The 15022-nt window shown below is 35.5% G+C and overlaps 1 protein-coding gene across 3 annotated transcripts in view; it reads left to right on the top strand.

The window, feature by feature from the left end:
- ARHGEF12 (Rho guanine nucleotide exchange factor 12) overlaps positions 1 to 15022 on the top strand; it is a 125080-nt gene that overhangs the window by 54636 nt on the left and 55422 nt on the right. For 2 of the 3 annotated variants that reach the window (XM_014551117.2, XM_014551119.2), the window contains exons 2-5: positions 524 to 547; positions 1836 to 1921; positions 3542 to 3598; positions 14721 to 14819. In XM_014551117.2, the coding sequence (XP_014406603.1) occupies positions 524 to 547; positions 1836 to 1921; positions 3542 to 3598; positions 14721 to 14819 (266 nt within the window). The remainder of the gene's footprint in view (positions 1 to 523; positions 548 to 1835; positions 1922 to 3541; positions 3599 to 14720; positions 14820 to 15022) is intronic. The other variant, XM_014551118.2, reaches the window with a different exon arrangement.

Genomic DNA, 15022 nt, shown 5'->3' with positions numbered 1-15022 from the left:
AAAGCGTAGACACAGACCAATAGAGCTGTAGTCAGCACTGAGGTATTTTGGATAGAGAGACGTGATGAGCAGGAAGGAACTTTTCTTGCTACGGAAACTAAATATAATATTTTAATGGTAAAATATTTCTCTTTGCTTCAGTTTTTTAAAAAATCTGTAAAATGGAAATAATATCTTCATAGTTATTTTTTAGGGTTAAATGAGATAATACATGTGAACAGTTTAGAATAGTGCTTAGCATCTACTAAGCCCTCAATAGATGTAGCTATTGCTATTATTTTTCAGATTTTTAAAAAGAGAACCCGTACTCAGGGACAGCCGATGGTAAATGCACCTGCAATTTGAGCTTTAACAAAGTAGTTAAGATACTACAAATAGTATCCAGTTCCACCTGTTTGTTGAATCTTGCTTTAAGAACGCTTAAGATTTAAATCCCTTATTCTGGTTGTAGAATGAATAAATTTAATAACAGTCTTACAAGTGAAGTAACTACATCTTTTCTTTTGTTTTTTCTTTGTTTTAGGTTTCCCCTCAAAAAACCTATAAGGTAAGTTGTTCAGTTACACTTCATGTGTTTGGGTTAAATTTTACCTAGAAGCATTCCTTTGAAATTATGGTGCATTTTTGTGGTTTTGAAAACATGGATTTACGTAGTTTAAAATTTCAAAATGCTTTACAAATTTAAAATATAACAGGTGTTGCATATTTTTTCTGGAAGACAACATTATTTTGATAACATTTTCAATGTTTTTAATATAAGCATTTTAAAAGTTTGTTCAAATTGATACTTAAGGTTACTCCCTATGAAGAGATTTAATTTTAAAATCTATTGTGACTGTTTTCAGTTGTGAGTAGCTTGGGAAGTATAAATGGATTGCCAGTTTTTGACGTGTTTTATCATATGGGCAACTGTAACTGCCTTTAATTTAGTTAATGAACTTTGGCAAAATAGATCAGTCTTAATTACCCTAAGACAGTAAAGGGAAAAGTCCAAAATGTCCAAATATGTCTGTGCTTGTATCCATATTTCCATATTTATTCATTTCCCGGGATTAAGTGCCTCTTCCTCAGTACTTGTTCTTCAACATCTCTTCACTCTCCCATCTTGATTGTCATAAATATTATTTAAAAGGTAGGTAGTGTGTCATTCCTAATTATGAGAGTATTTTTATCATTTGTAGTGATGGCATAGTGCAGAATACCAATGTTAATCTTGGCATTTTAGTTAATAAGTAGTGTATGTGTTATAGTAGTGGTCTTATTTGCTACCCAGCCATTATCTGATCAGTGTAATTGAGTAGGCTATAGGAAAAATAATAATTCTAGTGTCACCCAGGCCTTGCAGAGATTTCTGTGTCAAGAACCATAGGCAGGCATTAAGTGAGGCTTGCCTAAGGTTTTTTTTTTTAATGTTCTCATCCATGCTGTATTTTATTTACCCAGTGATTTTTTACCTGACCATACTATATACATAGGGTTGGGTAATATGTTTAATTACTTTTAGGTACTGTTTTCTTTTCTGTTAAATGGAAATAATAGTGATTAACCTGTGAAAAAAACCACTAAAAGAATTTAAGCAGTTATTTCTAAGAATAAAATAGACTTTTTACTAAACAGTAGTCATTATTTTTAAGCGCTTTTTATTACCATGTAAATAGCGAAGACTGAATTTTAAAACTTCATGAAAAAATATAAAGAGGTTTATGAGACTGTGTAAGGTAAACTGACTTCTTGGTTTCTCTGTATAAGACACACTTGGGATTTTAAAGTTTTTTAAAGTTTTTATTCAAATAATTTTCTTGTAGTAAAAATTTAATTGCTTTTATTTAATTTAGGCATGGAAGTATTTTGAACCGAGAGTCACCAACAGATAAGAAGCAGAAAGTTGAACGCAGTGCATCACATGATTTTGATCCCACAGGTAAAAACACTGTTCTTTCAAAGAATATTCAGAGTAGTGAAATTCAGAATGAGAAACCTTAAGCTTCGTAACTAACTACCTGAAACACCTAGGAGAAGCTACCTGCGTTTGATCTGTTTAAGACTCGTTCCTCTTCAGTTACGAAATATAAAACCTTTGCATTCAGGAGGAATACAAACATTTTTTAACTTTCGACACCATCAGTTCCACCATAGAAGCATCATTGTAGATTATATTATATTTAAAAATAATGATGGTAATAGAAATAGTTATTATATCATAATTGGAGAGTTTGGTCAGACCAAGGATTTACTAGTAAGATAAATCCCAGGTATGAACAGTAGTATGTTTATAAAATCAAGGTTATAACAGCTACAAATTTCTGTAGTCATTTAAAAATTCACATATGAACATGATAAACTGTAATATTAAATAAAGTAAATTAATGATCATTTCATTTTAGAGTAAGCAAATTAATAGAAATCCCTTTTTCTTCAGTCAAAAAGTATTCTAAACTCAAAGAGCTGTCTTTCAACCTCAGTGATGTTGATCTTTCCTAGAGTTTTCATGCTAGCAGACTTTTGACTGTTTATGTTCTTAATTTTATAGCTTGAACCTCTTGTAATATAAAGGCTTTTGTTTTCTCCTTGTAAAGTCACTCAGTTTCTAATTTATAACAGTTGCTTGATAATTTTGCTTTTGTCATTTGATACTTGTTCTTTGTACACATACTATTTTATTCAGCTGTGTGTTCCTATGACACAAGATAAGTAAATGCTAAGGTCTCAGATACATAAATATAATGTATCTATTTTTAGATATTTTCACTTAGAAATAAAATTTTTAATTTTTAATAGAGTATATTTATATTTGTATCTAATTAAGATATTTCATACATTTAGTATAAACTGCTAATTTATTTTGAAGAAATATTGTAAGTACTATCTAGGAAGGGAAGAATGGGAAGTGAATAGCTACTAAATTATCTGCATCTTGGGTGGTAGGTTAAAAATGAAATCCCAATCATCAATTTAGGAGGTTTTGGTGGTGGGAGTATGTAATATGTAACTTCTCGATCTCCATTAAGAAATAATTCTTTGTTTCTGACACCTAGTGTTGGTGTTATGGCACTCAGAGGCTTTCATTTAAATGATTAGTTACTGTCTTGACAACTAGGGTCACGAGTTTCTGCCCTGTATTCATAGAAGCATTATAGTCTTGTTAGATTGACTTATTCTGTATTCTTCATCTGTGATGGGCCCATCTCCAAAGACTAAAGATTTAGCAAAGTAGTATTCAGTGCTTCCTAATGAGATTATTTCAGCTTTTAGTCCTTTTGTCATCTCTACAATTGTGAAATGATATATTTTGTAGACTTTTCATGTGTTGTTTTGTTGGAACATATTTATATTGCACTGTCTTTTCTTCAGTAAATCTAAAATATGTCATTACCTATGCTGTTCATGACTGTTCTAAGTGCTATCACCTGTGAGGTTCATACTTTGTGTTTGCACGATTTAACTTGATCATGATTCATTCTTTTTTCCCCCATGAATTTTTCCCCTTACATTGGTCTCCATATTTTCTATATCTCTCTCCTTTTCTCCCACTCCTGTGCAGATAGCTCCTCCAAGAAGACAAAGTCTAGTTCAGAGGAGAGTAGATCCGAGATATATGGTAAGCTAACGTAGCCAATTCAGCCTTGCACCTTTGGAGCTTGCTTCATGCTGTTTTTTTTTTTTTTTTTCTTTTTTTAATAACTGCAGTCTTCCTTGTATCTGCTCTGCATGGCATGATCTACTGCAGGGAAAGGGAACCTGGGATTTTAATTTGGCTGTGATGTGGAAGCTTAAGGTTGCTAGAAACTAACATTGTAGAGTAAGAACAGGCACATTACCCATCTCCTCTTTCATCTTTTTTATGTTAGGAAAGTGATTATCTCAAATATATTTGGGTCAAGTTTCTCCAAATAACATGGATAAGCTTTGAATTCTTGGCATTTTCTTCCCGTGTCCTATTTGCAGAGTTTGGATCATGTAGAATTTCATCAATCCTATCAGTATTTTTCTCTAAGTGTAGTAATGGTATAGTTTAGGTATGTTAGCATTTCTTTGGAATTTTTGTTTTATTTTTTATTTGTTTCTTTATTTTTAATTGCCTCAACAGCTGGAAATGCTGTTCTTATATAGTTTATCTACAACAGCAAGAATAACTTAAGTATTTTATTTTTGTAGCTTGAAGAATTTGTCTCTGCCTTTTGTAAGTTTCCCCAAAGCTTATTCTGAAAGCGAAAATTTCAAAACGGCAGCATTAAAAATAATCTTCACTAACAGCAGGTTTAACCTGAATGATCAAGTTTTGCAACTGATGATTGAAACACTAATATTTCCAGACTGTGTCCTGTCTTCTGAAGATGATATAAACCATGTTTGTAAAGTTTGGACATATTTTTCCTTTTCCTTTGCATACTTTTTACCTGGCCTCTTTTCTTGTTTTGGCATCTAATTAGTTTTTTGAGAAAAGTGAATAGGAGAAGCCCTACCTGCAACCAAGACTTTAAAAATAATCTCTGAAAGACTAATTTATAAAGTTATTTCTTTTAAAGAAGTTTCCAAATTTGGCCTCAAAGGAAAACCGGGTCTTCTCTAATGGAGCCAAAAGTCTAGCAAGTGGAAGTTTCCCAGGTGTAGCTCTTTCCTAGCTTGATATATATACATGAAAAGAAAAAAAAAATCTGAAAATGCCCCTCCTCCCTTTTAAGATATTTTATAATTTATGTCTCCTGACACTTGAACCCATAATATCAGGTACTGTTTAGTTTTATGAAGCCTCAGTGTTTGGTTATAAAATCAGTTAATAACCTGTGTGAGATACATACAGTTCTTTGCGTGGGTTTATGAAATCAGTGCTTTTTCTATGTAGTTGAACGTTTTACAGTAATTCAATAGGAAATGTTTACAGCATGCCATGTGGGCATGTCAAGTTCATGCTTTCTCCTCCCTCCAAAGTATTTGGCTCCTCATAAGTAAGGAATAACTTCAGAATTTCTTGAGACTCTGTCCTTCTGTTCTATTATAAAGAGCTTCCTATGGTTTATTCTCTCCTTGGGAATGTGAAAACTATCTTTGTAGCTCCATTCTTTTCTAATAACCTTTGCAAGGTTGTAATTTCATCTCCCCCACCATTTTTCAAGATCTGTGTTATGTATGTAAAAGCTTAGCGTTTGCTTTGTATGAGACTAACAATTTAAGAATCTATGACTGGAAATATTATACTAATATTTTTCTTACCAGTAATAGGAATATTAACACTAGTTTAGATACACCATTGGCTTGATAGTAATAGAAACATTTTTAAGTGGTTATGGGGAGGTAAGGTATAGCTTCTCTGTGTTTGTTTCTTGAGAACCCTTGAAATACCTTTTTTGGAAGGAACTGAGCCATGAGTTCTCAAAAAGCACTTTAGAGAGAGATGAGTTGATCAGAACGAAGTTAGCACGTTAATTTAAATCTCTTTGACGTTACAAATATTTTATCATCTGTACGAATAGACTTCTTCAGACTGTGTGCAGTTAGCATGGATGAAGAGGAATCTCTGGAGAGTGAAGGAAAGCTTGGAAATACTGGAATATGACTGAGTAGAATCATAGTAACTGGTAACATGATTTTAGTGTAGAGTCTCTTAACAAGCCCACTTCTGAGTTTTGAGATTATACGTTGTCTTCTCTTGGGGTAAAATTTGTTAGCTAGATACTTAACACAAATGATAGTCATTCAATTACAAATTATTTATTTTAAACTTTCGCAGCCATTTTAAAAATCCATTTTGGGAGATAGATTTACTTTGCTCATTTTAAAAGGAAACCAAATGTTTGTTTTGTATTCACCTCTTTTATTAAGTTTCTGCCCAACGCAGTAGGTCAGTATTTGTTCCTTTTCCTCTTATTTTCCCCTCTGTACCTTTTGGAGTCTGTTGACCATGTACAGATAAATTTTCTGATCTGCAATTTTAATGATACTTAATTTTCTCTTTTTCCTTATTAATATTTTAATGGAGAAATTTTGTGGAGGGTTGAGGACTATGAGAGATTTACCAAGGGGATTTTGAGTTAGATTACAACTTCCTAACTTCTGTCTTGGTTTCATGAAGAGAATTTAGCTGATGGTATTAGGTACAAGAAAATAAGCCATGTCTTTTTCATATTGTCTTGGTGTGCTGGGGCTGCTATAACAAAATACCAGAAATTGGGCTTAAACAACAGAAATTTATTTTCTCATAGTTTTGGAGGCTAGAGGTATGAGATCCGGCTGCCAGCGTTGGTTGGGTGCTGGTGAGAGCTCTTCTCCTGGCTTAAAGGCGGCCACCTTCTTGCTTTGTGCTCACACGGTCTTTCCCTTAGTGCAGGCATGTGTAGTGCAGGGGAGAGAGAACAAGCTCTCTGGTGTTTCGTAAGGATACTAATCCCATCATGGGGGCCTCACTCCCATGACCTCATCTAACCCTAATTCCTCCCCTGCCCCACCTCCCTGCAAAGACCTTGTCTCCAAACACTGTCACATTAGGCATTAGGGCCCAACATATGAATTTTAGCGGGGAGGAGTGACACAGACATTCAGTCTATAACAGAAGTGAATTGTTAGTAGTTGAAATATCATGGTTTGGATACTTCAGAGTGAATTTTTTTAATTCATTTTTTTTTCTTATTCAAGCTTCTCATATCTGTAAAAAAGAAACGTTCTTGGTTTCATTTTCACTCCCACCAAGTTATTATTCTCTCTGTTTTTTTCTTCAACCTTGCAAAGAGCATTCTACAACATGAACCTTTTGTGTCCTCACAAGTCATTCACTTCTTTATCACTTAAAATCTGACTTCTGAACATATACTATCTGGAAGGTGAGTCATAATATCCAACTTGAACATCTATGAACTTTTTCTCCATTCTCACCTTCCCTCTGAACCATTAGGCAATGCTGATGCCCTTTCTTTGGTTTCTATAATATTATATCAACCTGTTTCATTTTCCTTTGTAATTGTTTTGTCTTTTCTGTACTTGAGTGCTTTTTCCTTCTTATAAAGGTAGGCATGACCCAAATTTCTGTCCCTGGTCTCTCTCCCTATTTCCAGTCTTATATTTTTAACTGTTTGCTGAATACTTTCACTCTAGATATCAAATTCAAATGACCAGTCTGGAATTTATCATTGTTAACTATGACTAGACATCAATCCTTCTCCTTGATTTCCTGGATTCTTTTTACAGCACTGTTGTTCTTCCATTTACTTAGTCTTATTTTCTTAAATTTATCTTTGACTTCTCCCTTTCCCTTGTCCTCTGTCATCAACTGTTTGCCAGATCTCATTGATTCTACCATCACATTATTTTTTATCTCTTACTCTTAGTTCCATCTCCACTGCTTTGTTCAGTTCTTCATCATGTCATTGGACATTTTAATAGACTCATAACTTACTTTCACTTTGATTGCACATTGATTCACTTCCTTTTCTCCATCCTATTGTATTCTGTCAGATTAATATTTCTAAAGTAAGGATTTGGTCATTCACTTGTTAGGAAAGTAGAATAGTTTTTAAGATATATCATGATTTGTCTCCAATTCATCATTCTGACTCTCCTCCACATTTTCATTTCCCAAAGATGGCTTGGTATTCTTTTTTTTTTTTTTTTTTAAGTATAGTCAGTTTACAGTGTTGTGTCAATTTCTGGTGTACAGCATAATGTTTCAGTCATACATATGTATACATACATATATTTGTTTTCATATTCTTTTTCATTATAAGTTACTACAAGATATTGAATATAATTCCCAGTGCTCTACAGTAGAAACTTGTTTATCTGTTTTTATATATTAGTTAATATCTGCAAATCTCAAACTCCCTATTTATCCCTTCCCACTTCATTCCTCCCCTGGTAACCATAAGTTTGTTTTCTATGTCTGTGAGTCTGTTTCTGTTTTGTATTTATGGTCATTTGTCTTTTTTTTAGATTCCACATATAAGTGATATCATATGGTATTTTTTTTCTCTTTCTGGCTTACTTCAGTTAGAATGACGATCTTCATATCCATCCTGTTGCAGCAAGTGGCATTATTTTATTTTTTATGGCTGAGTAGTATTCCATTGTATAAATATACCACAACTTCTTTATCCAGTCATCTGTCAGTGGACTTTTAGGTAGCTTCCATGTCTTGACTATTGTAAATAGTGCTGCTGTAAACATTGGGGTGTATGTACCTTTTTGAATTAGAGTTTCCTCCGAATATATGGCCCGGAGTGGAATTGCTGGGTCATATGGTAAACCTATTTATAATTTTTTGAAGAATCTGCATACTGTTTTCCATAACAGCTGCACCAAACTACATTCCTACCAACAGTGTAGGAAGGCTCCCCTTTCTCCACACCCTCTCCAGCATTTATTGTTTGTGGACTTTTGAATGATGGCCATTCTGACTGGTGTGAGGTGATACCTCATTGTAGTTTTGATTTGCATTTCTCTGATAATTAGCGATATTGAGCATTTTTTTCATGTGCTTGCTGACAATTTGTATGTCTTCATTGGAGAATTACTTATTTAGATCTTCTGCCCATTTTTGGATTGGCTTGTTTTTTTTTTATTATTATATGAACTGTTTATATATTCTGGAAATTAAGTCCTTCTCAGTCTCACCTTTTGCAAATATTTTCTCCCATTGCATAGGTTCTTTTTGTCTTACTTATGGTTTCCTTTGCTGTGCAAAAGCTTGTAGTGGTTCAGTGTTCTTTCTAGGCTCATGGCATTCCTGTTGTTATCTCCTGAAGCTCCCCATTAGTCTCCTCCCCCTCCTTCAAGGCCAAGTTCAAATACTGCCTTCTTCACAGGGCTTTCCTAGGGTTACTCAGCCACTTTTGTTGTCTAAACTTTGACATCCTGCTTTATATCTAGTTATTTGTGTTTATATTCATCTTTACATCTCCCATAATGCCTGACACACTGGAGTCCCTCATTAAGTGAATTTGAATGAGTGGTTGTTGAGAGTGGGATGAAGTATTTTAGTAAAGAGAATTGATGGACTAAAATGTTGATTCCGCTTAATTGGATTTTTCTTTTCTTTTGAAAAATGTTAAGGTGGAAGAAAATGTAACTTGGAAAAGATACTTACTGCTGTTTGTAGTCTAAAAGAATGAAATCGGCATACTTGGAACTTCAGACTCCTCTTGCTGGCAGCATTGTGCATTTAGAATCAAGAAGCTTCTTAATCAAAGGATTATCTGAGGTCTCACTCATAAAACATGTATGTTTGGCAGCAGTTTAAAAATGAGCTGTTTTTATGAGGTTGCACATGGTCTTTCTCCACACCCTTCCCTAAAGCTAATTCTTAAGAGGTGAGACTTAGAGTAAGTTTACTCATGTAATAAAATCAAAGGTGAAGAAAGACTGATGTGCTTTCCCTTAAGTTAATGCAGTGTGGAAGGTTTAGCCTGTTGCCTTACATATTTAACACTGTATTTTCACTAATTTCCTCTTTGGCAATGTAGTTGTTGCATTTTTCGAGGAATGTATTTTAGTGAAACTTGAGAATACTTTCTCACCTTTTTCAGAATACCTTAAAGACTTTTTCCCCTCCCGACTCAAGAGCGTTACAAAGACTTAATTTTTTTTCACTTTTAAAATACAATCCTTGGTAATTATCTTTTGAAGAAGAACAATCTTTTTACGTTGGTTTCAAATGCCACATTGGGAAGGAGGATCAAGATGGTGTAAAAGAGGATGTGGAACTTACCTCCACCCACAGACACATCGAAAATGTATCTACATGTGGAGCAATTCTCATGGAAAGCTAACTGGAAACAGGTAGAAAACTCCTTTGCAAACAAGGCTTCAAGAAAGATTCCTAGGTAATCAGGAAGAAAAGCATGAAGTTGGAACCTGTGCCCCCAGAGGGGAACTAAGAGGAAAAGGGAGATGGCATAGGCTGACACTCACCCTGTGGAATGAGCTGATTGAGCCACAGACTGGGCATCCCAGTACTGGGGTCCTGTGCGGTGGAGACAATTCCCCTTGTCTGCTTGGAGAACCAAAGGGAGAGATAGAAAGGCTGGAGGAGCCTTGACTCCACTTGTGAGGAGTGCATGGGTGCTGGCTTTCCACCAGGCTGGGCAGTGGAAGGTCTGCCCTAGCAGCTGCCACCTCATCATTCTCCCCCATCTGAGCTGGGTGAACACTCTAGCCCCTCTTACTCTGTGCCACAGTGTGGCACTGGATCTTGGGCAGCCAGGACCTAGGGAAAACTCAAGCTAGGGATGCAGCAGCGAACAGGGACCTGGGAAGTGGTCCAGGTGGGGGGGTGGTGGCCATTGTTGGTGCTTACTCAAACAGTGCTGTAGAAGCAGCCAGACTTTTTTAAAAATCATTTTTCAGTTATATTAGATAAAATTGATATAATTTTACTGCACACGTAGCCAAAATAATCTTGAAAAAAAAGAACGAAGCTGGGGGAATCATGCTCCCTGACTTCAGACGATACTACAAAGTGATAGTAATCAAAACAGTATGGTACTGGCACAAAAGCAGCCCAGACTTCTGACAGCAATGCAGCCATTTGAACTCCCACAGCCAACATGTAGTGATCCCCAGTCCCGCCAAACGAACACTCCAGCCCTGCCCACTCCACGCCACAACATTGCACTAGATCTGGGATGACCACAACAGGGGAAAAGACTCGCCCTCGGGCTGCATCTGAGTGGAATTGCGGATGCTTACACAGGCAGCACATCAGACCTCTGTAAGTGCACGAGCCCCACCTACTTCAGCACTCCCCTCCTTTGGGGCAAAAGTCCCAGTGTGGGGAGAAGGAAAAACACACACTTGGAGGGAACAGAGCCACCTCTAGCCTGACCCTCAGGGCTTCTGCTCCAGCAAGTTGAGAGCAGACCCTTCCTCTAACAAGGTGGCAACTGCTACTGAGCAGGGAGGAAGCCCTGCTTTACACCCTTTATAGGTTCTAGCTTCCCCTAAACCAGCTACAGCCCTTATTAATATTGATATTGATAGTGGCCAGCACACCCTGAGGAAAGAAGCAACTGACATCTACATCAAATCCAGCCCTCATACCAAAGACATTGGGCACACACAGTCTACACTGGGATGCTCTGGTATAAAGACACCCCGCCAGACCACAGTGGATAACTGTTTCACCTAAATTCATATAGACAGGGAAAGTTAAGTAAAATAAAAAGGCAGAGGAACTACTCTCAATTGAAAGAGTAAGAGAAAATCCTTGAAAAAATAAATAATGAAACAGAGATAATCAGTCTACCAGATAATGAATTCAGAAAGCTGGTAATAAAAATGCTAACTGAGTTAATGAAAGAGAATTGGTCCAAGCACAGATCATTTTAACAAGGAACTAGAAACTATGATAAAGATACTTTGAGATAAGTAGAGGGTGCAGTGGGTCTAGAAGTGGGCACATAACCCTGTCTAGATATTTAGGGAAAGTTTACAAGAGGAGACGATTTGTTTCTTGAGAACTTCTTGGTGTCTCTCGTCTTCTAAATTTATCTATCACAATGAGTCCTGCTCTGTAAAATTTCCCAACTCTCTTCCTTCCCCATTGAAAACTAATTTGCTTGTCTGTTAAAACAAAACAAAACAAAATTTAGACAAAGACATAAATGAGGATTGGTCCTGTTAAGGAGTTTTACATTAATGATAGGAGTTCATTAACACAAAACTATTTTTTAATTGATGGCATGGATAGATAAGTAATAAATTTCTGAGCAGGAAAATCCAAGGGCAACCCACCCCTAATCATAAAAAAAATAATACCTAACATTTATGAGCCTGTAGTATTTGTAAGGCATTAAACTAAATACTTCAGGTACATTATATTCAAGTGAAATACACAAACATAGCAAACTCTCAGCCCCCACTGCTCCTCTCCCTCATTGTGTGTACAAGCACCCAATTCTCTATGGGGACCTGAAAAACATCTGCTTAAGAAGCATGGTGGCAAGAAACAAAGCAAAACAAAACAAAAAATAACAACAACCAAAAAACTGACAGTGGCTTAGCATGGCAAACACCAACACTAGAATCCTTTAATTCTAAAGTCAAAATACTTATTTTGTAATTTCAAGTAACTGTAAAGGAGGTCATCGAATGTTTATGTTTCCAAAACTGGGCATGCATTTTAAAAGATTCCTGTGGAACACCATTTTCTTATTCTTGTATTGATTCTATTATGTACTGGAAATTTATAAAGAATGCCTCTTTCCTTGATTTTATGTATTCATACCTATTCTATTTAGAGTTTTTCCTAGTTACTTGAAGGAACATTAAACAAAAGAAAACAATTAAATTCTGGTAAGTTATCTTTCCTCTGCCCCCATTACAATTTCCTGTTATGAAGGAATGGCAAATTTGTGAATTCAAATACTGTTTAGTATTTAGTCGTCTCTAGAATTGACGTCTCACATGTTTTTTAATGTTGAAAATTAACTTTTTGAGGTCCAATTTTCGTAAAGTAAGATGCACTCAGTTTAAGCGTACCGTTCAATGAGTCTTGACAAATGAATACATTTAGGTAACCGTCACTTTAATTAAGATATAGAACATTTCTATCACCCAAGAAAGTTCTTTCACGTCTCCTTGCATCATTCTTACCTCTCCTCCCAGTCTGGCCGCTAGGCAACCACTAATATGCTTTTTGTTGCTATAGTTTAGTTTTGCCTCATCTATGTTGGAATCATGTACTATGTACTCTCTTTTCTATCTGCCTTCTTTTCCTTAGCATGATGTTTCTGTGATTCATTCATGTTTGTTGAGTGTGTGAGTAGTTCCTATTTTTTTCCTTGCTAAGTAGTATTTTATTGTAATGTATATATCACCATTTGTTTATCCATGTCTGTTGGTCAACATTTGAGTTGTTTGTAGTTTTTGGCTCTTATGAACAAAACTGCTGTGAACATTTGTGTACCAGTCTTTGTATGGACATGAGTTTTCACTTCTCTTGGGAGTTAAATTGCTGGGTCATATGTAAATGTTTGTTTACCTTTATAAGAAATTTTGAAATTGTTTTCCAAAGTGTTTGTACTATTTTACACTCCCACCAGCAATGTATGAGAGTTTCAGTTTCTCCACATCCTTGCCTATACTTGGTATTATCAGTCTTTTTCTTTTTAGCCATTCCAGTTAGTGTATAGTGGTTCCTCATTGTAGTTTTAATTTGCATTTTCCTGATGACTGCAGATGTTGACCACTTTTGCGTGTATTTATTGGCTGTTGGTGTATTTTCCTTTGTGATGTGTTTATTCAAATCTTTTGTCCCTTTAAAATGTGTCTTCCATCATCAGATTGTAGACTTGTTTTTTTTTAAAAAAATGTATGTCTGAATACAAGTGCTTTATCAGATAATTTGTATTGAGAATATTTTCTTCCAGTCTGTGACTTGCTTTTTTATTTTCTTATCAGTGTCATTAGAAGAGCAGATATTTTAAATTTTGAGTTCATTTTGCCAGTTTTTTCTTCTATGATCAGTGCATTTTGTATCCTAAAAGTTCTCTGCCTGTCCTAAGGTCTTAAAGATTTTCTCCTGTGTTTTCTTATGAAAATCTTCAGCTTTTATGTTTAGGTCCATGATTTGCTCTAAGTTAATTTTTGTGTAGGGTTATGAATTAAGGTTCGAGGTTCATGTTTTCCATCCTGGGATCCAGTTATTGCAGTTTTTCATCTGTACTGATAGCAAGAAATATACTTATATATTCATTAATATGCAGTCTTTAGTATATCCTTTATTTTGTGCATCAGGCTTATTTAAAAGATCATGGCTCTTTGTACAAAAAAACTTCATTTTGAAGAAGTTTTTATATTCTAATCACCATTATATTTGTGTTATTTTACATTTTATATATTGATTTTTGGTGAAACGCTTAGATTCTGCAAAGCTGAAAGTATATATTAAGCCTTTGGCTAATACAGAATTGAGGATCTGGTCGTGGCCTGTGATAAAACAGCTCTGGGCACTAGTCGGGGTTCTGTTCTGGGACACCCCTGTTCTTTGGTTGTGGTCTTTCTCTTACCTTGCCTTGACAATTTTTGTTTGCTGTTTAACTAGAAGGAAAACAAATTCTCTGTAGGAATCAGGTAAGTATATGAAAGAAATGAAAGAATTGGTTGAACTCACAGGTTCCTTATCTTTTCTATTTTTTCTCTTTTCATTTTTTCTATGAGCTGAAGTCTTTTTTTCCTTTGGACTTTTCCTTTTTTCCCTCCCTCTCAGGAGAAGAGCTGCAGGTGCTCTGTAAGCACCTCCTTTCTTTATATAGTCTGTTTTTCTGAGTATATTTTCTTGAGAGTGAGATTGGGCTTCTCTAGAGTTTACCCTGGGATGCTCCTAGCCTAACATCTCAAAATGTTTGATTATTGTCGGTTTAAACACAATTAAAGCACCAAAAACACAGGGAGGTGGGAGAGGATTTTATATTACAAATAAATTGCATAGATGTGAATGGACTTTCCATTTAACTGTCTCCTCTCTAATACTTCATCTTTTCCAGTCTGCCATAGCTGCTTTAATCTTGGAGCAAGTCTATGCTCTCTCTCCTGTGAGAAACCAATATATTTGACTGTTTGTTATATTCTTGTGTTTGTTTTGCTTATGGGGTTAGGGCTCTTATTATTTGTATGGGTTTCATGTGCTACCTTGTATTTCTCCAGATAGAATACAGTTCATTACTAATATGTAATTATTGTCTTTTTCTCTGTTTTCTCTTTCCTTCTCTCTTTCCCTTGCGGTCCTTGTGCAGGTCTTGTTCAGCGTTGTGTGATCATCCAGAAGGATGACAATGGATTTGGGCTGACGGTCAGTGGAGACAATCCAGTCTTCGTACAGTCTGTCAAAGAAGGCAAGGCATTTTCTAAAACAGTCTTGTCACTTGGGAGCAAATCGAGCATGAACAGAAAAGCTTAAATAATGTCTGTTGCCGAGAATAAAATAGTCACATGCATTACAGTTCTTATGGCCCAGTTGTGCTAGATCTGTATTTAGTGTTATAGGTGTGGGCACGAATTTACCCCCAGTTGATTTTCTTTTCTACTTTATAGAAAG

Source organism: Camelus ferus, chromosome 33 (genome assembly GCF_009834535.1).
Source record: "Camelus ferus isolate YT-003-E chromosome 33, BCGSAC_Cfer_1.0, whole genome shotgun sequence".
NCBI classification, from domain to species: domain Eukaryota; kingdom Metazoa; phylum Chordata; class Mammalia; order Artiodactyla; family Camelidae; genus Camelus; species Camelus ferus.
Note: the sequence above shows the minus strand (reverse complement) of the source record. Positions and strands in the feature narration are given on the sequence as shown.